The following is an 11,612-nucleotide window of genomic DNA, read 5'->3' as shown; positions in this document are numbered from 1 at the left end:
TAAGTGAGTGATTTAGTCCTAGATGTGCACAAAACACATGAATATGAACTTTTGATTAGTTTACAAAATAACAGTCAAGTAAAAACTTCAAATGTAATATGGGCAGGGTTTGAAGTGGATCTACAATGTTAAATTGATAAAGTTGATCAATAGAAAATTAATCAGCAATAATATCTTAATTTTATATAATTGTTTCACAAGAAAAAATGCCAAAAATGTTCCTGCTTCTCAAATATGCAGATTTGCTGCTTTTCTTTATGTTACATCACTGTGAATTGAACATCTCAGGGTTTGGGACTGTTGGTCAGACGAAACAAGACATTTGAAGAAGTTCCCTTGGGCTTCTGAAAATTACACTAAAATTGGTGTATTTCATTACTTTGACAGTTTATAGACCACACAATTAATTGATGAGTCAAGAAACAATCGTTGTAATAATTTAAGCAATACCAACAGTATTTCAGCATACATCATACCGAGATTTCTTTGAAGCTCAAGGAACCTCAGCACGCATGTTTCACTTGAGTCTAAGAGGAAAGATAAATGACAATAAATATATAAATGACAACTTAAAATATATGAAGAACTTAGCATACAAACATACAGTATGTTCAATAGTAACACAGTTCAGTATTCACTGGTTGAGTCAAGCTATTTATATCCAAAACCAAATTATTTAGCTTAATTTTTCCTGGTTAAAAAAGGAGTTTTGACTATGTCAGTATCAAATATATCAAATCTTAAGATCAGTGGAGGAAAGTAGTTCTAGGATTGTTTTGTCTGAATAGTTTTTAGAGGCTGTGAAAAAGTGGGTGAGACCTCCATTTTGTCTCCATTAAACATTGTATTTCCTGCCATACTTGTCATTTGTTTGTTTAGCCAGTCACATCGCTGTCATTTATGGTTCAATCAAGACAGAAAAGTATTGAAGTTCATTATTTATGGTTTCTTGAGTTATAGATTAGCTTAGCTTCTAACCTACCATACTCACCCACCATGCGGCCAGGAGACAAAATGGAGGCACTGAACCACTTCCTGATTTTAAGATCTTGCTGACATCACCAGTGATGTCATGGGTTAGTCCAAGTGTGAGGGAATTTAGTTTATTTAGTTAAATATTTGGTTTTGTATTTATGTTATTTGTACTTATTTTGGTTTACAATAAGGAACAATGCTGTTGTTGATGTGTGTGTAAACAATGTTAACTGATACAAGTGACATTGTCATTCACCAGTTGTTGGTCTAAGGGAAAGGACACCCCTGATAGAAATATGGTTCTGCCTAGACAGATTTCAGGGCCTATTTAAAGGGAGAGATGTTTGTTTGGGAGAGAGCAGAAACCAAAGAGGATGTCAGCGTAGCTGTGTGAAGTTTGATTTTGCTTGTTTTCATTTAGTAGCCTCTGAGTCTGTCCCTTATCACCTTCCTTGACACTCTGGCAAAGCTTCCTCACAGGTAAAACTTTATTTCACAGTAAAACAGCAAATGATTGTACAAAGCCAGAAAGGGTTGCAGAAATGTTTCATTTTTCTTGTTTCCTATCTTGTCAATTGTCTTTTTGATCCAAAATCCTTTAGGATTTAATTTAACTTTTAAATTGTATTGCATGCAAATGAAGAGATTTGCTTTTTTATCTATTCATATAAGAAAATAAACAGAACACTAGTGGGTCGAAAAATGAGGGAGGGAAAGGGAGAGGAGGGGTGAGAGACAGACAGTGATCAGTAGATGCTGAGTAAAAGGGAACAGGCAGCTTTACATTACGGTGCTGTAATGTCTCTTAACTTTTGGGGTTGTACTAAACAGTCCTTTCATCCCCATGTCCAAACTGTGTGAGTGTCAGCATGTGTGTATGTAATACTGTAGGTCAAGGCTGATAATTAGTGTGATTACTGCAGGCGATCAGCAGCCGGCAGCAGCTCTCAACAGTAGAGTTGGCACATGTGCAACTGGACAGCGGCGTATGACTTTGGGGGTTTTTTTGTGTTTTTTTCTCACCCATCTTCATCCAGCAAATCACCAGGTGAGTTCCTTTTTGCTTTGCTTGGTAGCATTGTCAAAATACATTATATTTCCAATCAGTTTGAATTGTGCTATATGCCCTTGCTTTTGTCATAATAACGATTTTGGTACTGTGTCATCTGATCACAACATCAAACAAAAAGCTATTTTACCAGTATATATTTTTTTCCTTAAGCCTGTGATCTATTCTTTGAGATTCTTTCTGACTTACTGACCAATCTTGACTTTTTGGAGTTTTTGCTCAAATTGTTTTCCTGAAGTGAATTTAATTCCGTTGCAATGTAAAAGGCATAGGACTGAAGATGCAGGAGTTAAGTTTTGAAATCAGTCTTGTTAACTACCACATCTGTACTGTTGCTAAAATAATGTCTTGTTTCAGCAGCAAGTCAACATTTCTGAGAGTGGAGCTGGACTTGTGATTCTGATGCTCCAAATTACACAGTGAGTTTAATTTTACTTTGTTTTATATGACAACATGCCCAAATAACTTAGTTTATGTCGATAATATCCCATCGCTGTCTGTGTAGTGTTGTGAACTTGTAGATTTATTACTCTAGTGGCCTATATGAAACACATCAGCAATTTGCAGCAATATCCCAGTCCTTCAGTGTTGCATTCCTGGATGGATGCAACACTGAAGTGTGCTATTTATACTACTACAGTTTATAATACACACTGTTTTTTGTTTTTCAGGTGGTTCACAGGGATAAACACTGAGAGGCACCCCGGCCTTCCACTGAAGATGGAGAGAGATGACATCAGTCAACCCTTGTGTGTCTCCTAAAGAAACTAATGGACTTTTGAATGGGACAGCGAACCCTCTCACCCACACAATCAGTCTCTTGGCCACACTCTTCAGTTACTCACTTAGTCTTGGTTACTCATAGTGACTCAGTCACTTTCTCAGTCAGTCATTCGCTCATTACAAACTTTTATAAACACACACTTGGACAGTCTGGTTACAACTTGCATTAGAGGGACATGGGTTTTTTATTGGAAAATACCAATTTTAAAAAACAAACAACAACAAAAAACAGATGATGGTTGTTGCCACAAATGTCCTACAGAGGAAGAATTTTGATCATCAGTAATTTTGTTGCATCTTTACTGTGGCACCTTTTCACTTGTGTAAAGCCCCCTGCTGGTCTATTGAGTCATCTGCAGTCTACAATTGTGGATTTTTTTCTTGGATGGATTACATTGGGTGGCACAGGGATTAATGCCTTTAGCAAGCAGGGTAGTTACCTTTTAAGCTACAGTTTGTTCAGCGGTACCTTAAAGATCCAACAGATGTGGTGTGGAGACAAGTGGCAAGTGCCCTTTAAAAAAGGACTGATGGCTTGGGTCTAGATACTTCTTTGTTTTTATGAATATACAAAATGTAAACTTGTGTAACTTTTTATCAAAGTATTTTTAAAGCTTGGGACTTATTTATTTGGAAGAGGGCAGAGCATGCAGATTCTTCTGCACTGGCTTCTAGAGGAACCTCTCATAAACAGAGCCAGGCTGGATGTGCAGGACAACACCACGCCTGGACTTACTCATATATTGCGTTCCAATGGAAACATCACTCTTTGGCATATTGTAAATGCAGCAGGACTTAATCTGGACAATGCACAGACAATGGCGTCTGTTTTATGACAGAGATCTGTCTGTCAAATTGAGAATATTTTAAATATGCGGTGCAGAAGACCGTAGAAGAACAGATTTTGTTGCGGGACTGCCACGATGGGTTTGAATATCTGGATGAAGATGACCCTTTTCCTGAGCTTAGTTTTTCCTTGGGACTCAGTGGATTAGGAGGGACATTATTCAATACAAAATATACAGAAAATTTAAACTTGTATACGGTGAAGTGTAAAATACTATGTAAATGTTATGAGAAAGTTTTAAACAAAAAAATAAATGGAAGAGTAGACACTGTGTGGAGGGAGACATTGGTTGTAGGTGACTGCTAAACCAGTGTGGAGGGTTTTCTATAAAGTACCTTTGAACAAAGATCAGGTGATTTACAATGGACAATTTTACATGGTGCTGTTTCTGTCAATGCTTTCATATCTGTTATTAATCCTGCGGTCTCCGTCCTTTTGAGGATTAACTGAAACCATCTGTCATTGTTTTACTGAGTGCAACAGACTTGTGAATTTGTTTGAGGTACTTGAAAGTATTTTTTAAAAGTTTTAGTGTAAAATACTCAAAAACTGCTTTCATTTTTTGAGCAGATTACAAAAAAATTTAAATGCATCAAAGTGAAGACTTCATAATTAGATAGTAGGACAGGAAAAACTTGCAATATGTAAAGGCAGAAAAATGAAATTTGAAAACAAGGCAGGTCAAGAATTAATTCCAATGTTTATTGTTTTGGTCAGGGCGAGAGTGTGGGTGGATTTTAAATTTCATAAAATGGATGATTTAGATGCATACAAAACTGGTGTTATTTAAATATAATATGCTCAGTAGTAGATGAGGTATTGTACAACCAATATTAGAAGGTCAGAGAGTTTCAGTAAAGTATCGTAACTCTATGATGTAGAGTAACGTATTGCTTAGTATGCTCTATTGATCATTATTTTACCTTAAAGTGAAGCATGTAAATATTTGATCTATTTTTGCTGGTCTCAGCAGAGTTTTATGAATACAGACCTATTCATAAATAATGGTGATGCCTCTGTAAACCAGCAGAGGGAAACCTCACACCTACTTATACTAGTGATGAGACTGGAGGGTTTATTCAGTTCTCAGCAGGCATTAAAGGTACAATCTGTAATAAAAATGTCAACAAAAAGGCAGCTCACCTACATTTCAAACACACAACTGATTAAACTGATTATATGTTTAATATCTAATTATATAACAGCACTAGAGAGCAACTATGTTAAAGCTCTTACAGTTTAATGCTTCAGAAGGTTTGTTTACATCAGTAATGGTTGTAAATATGAGAGCAAATCATTCTTATATTTTAAATGCTGATTGGATAGAAACAAACAAAAACATAAATGATGTCACTCTTTTCTAAGTCAAACACTTCAGTCATATATGTTCACTTGCCAGCATTTTATATTTTGTAGATTCACTTTTTGGGCTTTAATACAAACAAATTTGTCAATAAAAAGCTTTGAATACAAAATCACATTTTTTTCAATGTATGTAGCAACTAAATTCAATATACCTATACAAAAGTTAAAACCATGTATCAACAAAACATCAACTTCTGACAGTGCATATGTCAATAATCCAGTGTGTTTAAATTGGTTTAATTTAAGAAGTAAGAAAATCACCAAATTTGGAGATACAAGGTTTTAGCTGGACAGTGAGGATATGGAAATCTACAGTACAATAATTTCCAAATAGCATCAAAATTAGTTTCAGCACTAAAATAACAATATAAGCTCTATTCACAATGTGACATTTTCCTTTAACATAAATGGACACATTTATGTTCATCACATTTAGACATAAAAGTGTGTTTGATTGTAACTGTAATTCACTTCAGCAGTAATGAAAGAAAACAGTTTTGTACATTATCAACAGACAGTTTCAGCTGTAATGTCTTCTGTGTTCTATGATCACAGGCAGAGCTGTGGGGATCTGTAGACTTTACCAGTCTCTAAAGGCAGCAGTACACTGATTTCACAACAAGTCTGTTTACTTTTTAAATCTGTATAAAGGATGCACTGAGCCCATCTTTTGCACTGTGATAAATGCAGGAAACACTCACTAAGACTTTTTTGTAAAGGTACTCACAGCGAGCTTCTGAGCTGTGAACACAGTGGCAGAAGAAGTTTTGTAAAGAATAAAAACAGGAGAGAAATTTCACAGTAAATCCTGTCATTTTGATACCTATGAAGACACATGACCAATCACTGCAGAAGGTGAAAACCATCCTGATGGTTTCACAAAGTTAAAGTTCAAATGCAGAACTTCACAATTCAACCATTTCGAAGGAGTTCTCTGGATGGTCCTTTATTCGTGGTCTGGTGGAGGTTTCGGCTTTCTTGTATTTCTTCTTCTTCCAAGCAAAATAGATGGCAATCCCACCCAATAGAGAAAGTGCCACAACTGCTCGCAAAACACTTACAAGCAGCGAGTTATCTGTTCAGATACAGAGACACAAAAATCACATGTCAAGTTTGCACTGTGACAGCAAATTTCTGAAAGTACTACAGATGGTATTGGTGAGTGTGATGAGAGTGGAGGGTTTAATGGACAAAATGATGTTAGTTAATTTTCACTTATTAATGTACCATGGGTCATCTCTGCTAGAGTTGGTCATAGTTTGATGTGGGGGTTTAATTGACACTGTGATGCCAGTCTCCTTACCCACGTTGGAGGCCATAGTGTCTGTGATCATGATCATGGTAGGGGTTGTTGTTGGATCAATACACAGGGTGTTATTGGCTGAAAACATCCACTGTGATATGTTTGTCCCATCGGGTAAGGTGCAGTTGATGAATATGAAGCCTACGGACAAACAAATAGATCAACTGTGACTAATGTACAGTGTAATCATCAATTATCAAGTTTATTTCTAGTAATGCTCTGTCTCACCACACGTAGATATCTTCTCTCCTTTCGAGACATTACTGACGTGATTCCTGACAGAGCAGACCAGTAGTCCTGAGACGTCTTGTTTCAGAGTGATGTTGTTGGTCTCGTTATTTCCAGAGAGGAGCTGAGCGTCTGTCAGTGTGTGTCCATCCAGAGTCCAGCTGTACTGAGGACTGTCCCCTCCCTCAGAGGAGCAGGACACCCTTGTCTCTCCCTGGGACAGACACTCAGAGTCCAGCAGGACAGAGGACACAGGAGCTGAGCGAAACACACTCACATGACTTTTTAATGCGGCCTTAAACATATTCAGTGTTTACAATGTAAATTCATATACAGAAGTATAGAATTAAATGCTTCAGTACATGTAATGCTATAGTTACAGTATGTGTCAGTGGCACATTGAGTATTTCATGTGAAATGTTTGTTTACAAATGTGGAAATAGTATTTGTATATTAGTATGTGTATTTGTGTGTATTTACCTGGTTTCATTTTCCAAAATCATTTGTATTTTGAATTTTGAATCTACAGTTCAAATTACGTAGCTGTTGGTTTATTGTGAATAATGGAAATGAAATTATAAGATTAATAATAGCAAAAGTAGTTATTTACCTTGAATAGACAACTGAAGAGTCCGCGGTTCTGATGCCTGTCCATTTGAATCAAAGATTTCAAGGATATATTCAGCACCATCAGTCCTGTTCAGGTTATTTATCCTAAATGTTCCATTACTGGGAGTAAAGACGGATCTGTCCTTCATCAGATTAGACACAATCTTATCCTTTCTCCCATCAAGTATTGTTAAGGTTTTGTTTTTTTTCCATCGGTATCTTGATATTTCTGAGGCGTTGTCCATCAGCTGGAGCACCACAGTTCCTCCCAGAGCTCCATAACACTGAGTTCCATTCTGTCTGCCATCACAGTGGGTTTCAATACCTGGAAATATAGAAAAATACAGTGAAGAAAATGTTATCACGGTTGAGGTCATTGCATTTCTACTAAATTAACAGCTGTGACAATGTTTTATGCAGGTGCAAATATTCATGTTTTGAAACAGAAACAACTGAAGAGCACAGTTAGCATTATACGGACCTGTCAGTTAATAGTAATATTTCACTGTAGTACATTTTGTCATTTATATTATTCTAGTTTTAGTAAATTAATCTCATACATTCATTACAAACTCATGCTGTGTTTTTCCACATCTACAGAACTTTATTTTGGAGATCTGAACTTCTCCAAAATTACTAAATTATATATTTGGTGGGAATTTGTATAAAATGATAATTAAACTCTCAGTAATTTCTATGATGATTCCAATTAAAATAACATACTGTTAGTATAAGCATGATATAACTGAGTGTTTTATTGTTTGTTTTTAGTTCAGTTTTCCTGAACTCTCAGGGGAAAACTTTAATTTAATAGATTCATCTGTGGTAGATAATAACTGTAATTTTTACTGTACATACACATGGTTGTGGGACTAATCTTCAGATTTGCTATTGCTCTAAGAAACAACTTTTTGTAATATTTTTTAAAAACCTGATGGACCAAAGAAAAACAGAAACATCCGTTTCAAACTGCTGCATTTCTCAATTGATTCTTAGAACTGGATTTATCTATAAAAGTGATCATACTTGATCCTATAGCTGCATAAAAAGTCATAGTTGCACAACATGTTATTCACATAACGTTGAATCAATATTAAAATGTCAAATAGTGAAACAGCTCACCATGAGAGACTCCAAGCAGCATCACCAACAGTCCAACCACAGCTTCCATGTCTCCTCACTGTTCAGCCTCTATTTACCCAGTCAGCAGCTTTCAGACAAACTTCTCTACTTTAATGAATAGAAAACATGAACATCCTACGCTGAACAGCCTGAAATACAGTCCTGTATGTGATCGGCTTCAGAGGAGTGTGGGAACTTTGACCAAGCAGAGTGTCGTTTCTGTTCATCTTTTTACAAACAGGGAGAGAAAAAGGAAGTGGTTCTAGGTGTCACTCATATGTGTAACGGACTCAGTGGTTTGACCTGTTATGTTTTAAATGTAAAACAGCTCACAGAACTCAGACAGAAAATGGGTCTGTACACAGATATGTGACCACTAAATATTTCCTTATATGCACAAACTAAAAGTCGCACTTCCCATACAAGCAAATACAGTAAAACTATGTTTCTGTCATTGTGATAATTATTACTCAGCAGCACTGTGAGATGTTTTCATTCTTCCTCACAGATTCAGTGAGAATACAAAAGATATTGTATATCTCCAGGTTTCTTAAGATTTGATTATGATCATTTAGTCAGTTATGATATTTGGTTAGTGGAGAAATTAGTCCATTTTTTGTGTGAACCAGTGATCACACTAACTTGGAACAAGCCACTGGTTTATTAAGACTAAAAAAAACAAATCATATGAACAGAGAGCCTACATGCAAGACTGCCCTCGACGGAGCATAGAGCGTGTTGATTGGCTTAGCCATAAACACTTCTACAGGTACGGTGGCTCATAATGAACAAACAGAACAATCATCTAACCAAATGATCTACAGTAAGTGAGAGAGTTTCCACTGTTCAAATTAAATTTAATTAATTTTGTGTTCTCAACTGATAATTGCAAAATTCAGTGATTTGGATCTCACTTTCAAAAATTTCATTAGCATTTGCTTGCTCCACCACCTGTGATTATAAATTCAACCCACAGGAAGCTTTCAGATTGTCGCAACATCAAACCATTTACTGGCAGTCAGTCGCAGCTCTGAACTATCACTAAACTATGTGTTGTGCTTCATACTCACTAATGAACAGGCTATGCATGTGACACTAATCCCTGAAATCCTAGTTGTCAGTTGATTCTTGTTTGTTAAAAGTATTTATTTGGTCAAAGCTGTTTTCTAGCCTGGAACAGTATTAAAGCTGCATCAGTTAGGATGATGTCAAACTTTACTTATTGACTAAAAGTGATCTTGTGGCTGCATAAAATCATCAATAATGATTTCTAATTTAATACAAAACATATTTTTGCACAATATCAAATCCAATATTAACATGTCAGATGGTGAAACAGCTCATCATGAGAGACTCCGAGCAGCATCACCAACAGTCCAACCACAGCTTCCATGTCTCCTCACTGTTCAGCCTCTGTTCACCCAGTCAGCAGCTTTCAGACAAACTTCTCTACTTTATTCAATAGAAAACATGTGCTGAATTTGAAATGTATTATCCTCACTGCAATGTAAATCATTGACTCCTTTAAACTGTAAAATTTCACCCTTCAAAACTTTTTTGAAGGTGTTGGTTTATGTGATGTTTGGTTTGACTGATGGTTGTTGTTTCAAACTAACCACAGGTCCAGTTCCTCATTTATTACGGAAACACTGACGTGTCCTGCTGGTCCAGTGATCGAAAGCTTGTTTGAAGTTCACCACTTAACTCTGTCATGTCATCCTGTCTCTCTCTCTCTCTTTGTGTTTCTCAGTAGATTCTGTCACTCTCAGTTTTCATGTACAACAACCAGAGTGTGGACTTCAACCAGAAAACAGAGTCAGTGGCCTTAACAGGCCCTTTGTTGACGTCAGCTGATCAAACTTGATCTTAAAATGTTTATTTTACAATGTGTTGATAAATTCTATGAATATTAAATTATTGGTCACCAAAGCATTTATTCAATCAGAAACTTACATGCTCAGCATTGAAGAATGGGCAGGAGCCACCAGTTTAGGTTTTATAGTTGTATAATGTTGGCATAGTAGGTAGCGTCACATGACTGTGTCACAACATAAAATGACCAGCTTTTTTAATAGGTAAAAAAATAAATGTTTAATAGTGGCTCAGTCTAACCTTTCAGAGTTCAAGTACAGCAGTCGAACGTCTTTGGATCAAAAGCAGAATGACTGCTGAACAATTTGATCCCCATAAAATAAAATGGCTTTTTGATCAGATGGCAAAAAGATGGCAGATTGTTGGAGCAGCTTTATTATCCTGCCTTTATGCTGTCAGAAGTTCAACTGTCTTTTAAGAAGTGGGCTCAACTAAAAGATTATCTCAGGTGGTTGTTTTTAGAACACTACAACTATCATGGGCCATAAACACTTATTTTACGGCACTGTGAATCAGCTGAATGGCATGTCATGGCTGTCGACCTTTAACCCCAAACTTTCACACCAAACCAATCATGTAACCTCTATCTTTGATTAAACCCACAACAAGTAAACAGCAAAACTGCTCAGGTCAAATTTAAGTAGATAGTGTCATTTTAAATTCAAAGAAGAAGAAGAAGAAGAAGAAGAAGAAAATAGCACACACTAGTTGGTAAAACTCAACCGAAGTTAAAAAGCATTTTAATAAAGAAATAAAATGTGATGAAGAATAACAGCAATGAAGAAGAACAACACTGAAATGAACAAAACTAACGCTAAGTTAGATTAAATTAAATTTGGTCTAATTTATGAAAGACATTTTCTAAGAAGTTTTTTATATAAAAATGTAAAAACGCTGAACACTGCTTATCACCTGTTTTTATGGACCTTAGCGTACACAGATTCATCTTCTGATGGTTTAACAGTTTTCCGAGGTCGCCCTGAAAAGTTGACTTGGCCGTACTCCACCTCCATCTCTGCTGTCTGATGCATCTGCCTCCCCTGCCGCTGCACGAACTTGACATCAGCACAGGTCAATTCTTGGTCATCTTCTTCTTCTGTAGAGTGGAAGGAGGAACACATTAAACACTGCATGACTACACATACTCAGTGATAACAGCGGATTGTTTAAGAAATTCTTTGACATTTTGGGCAGTAGACCTGAAAAGACTAACAGCACTCTCCTGTTTGTACATTAAATATGAAGCGATAGCCAGGAGATGGTTAGCTTAGCACAAAGACCGGAAACAGCTAGTCTGACTCTTTCAAAAAGTCTAAAGTTCATTAATTAACAAGATATAACATGAATTACTGAACTTTAGAGGGGCTGGTAGGCAGATTTTTATACCTTCATATGGAGCCAGGCTAGCTGTATCCCCCTGTTTCCAGTCTTTGTGCTAA

At 36.4% G+C, this 11,612-nt stretch overlaps 1 protein-coding gene across 1 annotated transcript; it reads right to left on the bottom strand.

Moving 5' to 3' along the window:
- Positions 1-5,944: 5,944 nt before the first annotated feature.
- Positions 5,945-8,350, bottom strand: LOC122984182. Its single transcript, XM_044354512.1, has 4 exons — positions 8,302-8,350; positions 6,571-6,828; positions 6,343-6,483; positions 5,945-6,114 (listed from the first exon to the last, which is right to left on the bottom strand). Exons 1-4 carry the CDS (start codon positions 8,348-8,350, stop codon positions 5,945-5,947), a joined length of 618 nt encoding a protein of 205 aa, XP_044210447.1.
- Positions 8,351-11,612: the final 3,262 nt, after the last annotated feature.

The sequence above is a fragment of the Thunnus albacares genome, chromosome 6 (assembly GCF_914725855.1).
Source record: "Thunnus albacares chromosome 6, fThuAlb1.1, whole genome shotgun sequence".
NCBI lineage: Eukaryota > Metazoa > Chordata > Actinopteri > Scombriformes > Scombridae > Thunnus > Thunnus albacares.
Note: the sequence above shows the minus strand (reverse complement) of the source record. Positions and strands in the feature narration are given on the sequence as shown.

Bases quoted from the DNA above. Each gene is read 5' to 3' on its own strand.
- LOC122984182 (XM_044354512.1), bottom strand. From the start codon at position 8,350: ATGGAAGCTGTGGTTGGACTGTTGGTGATGCTGCTTGGAGTCTCTCAT. The intron at 6,484-6,570 runs GTGAGACAGAGC...GTTTGTCCGTAG, and splicing joins AGAGAAGATATCTACGTGTG to GCTTCATATTCATCAACTGC. The intron at 6,115-6,342 runs GTAAGGAGACTG...GTATCTGAACAG, and splicing joins CACTATGGCCTCCAACGTGG to ATAACTCGCTGCTTGTAAGT.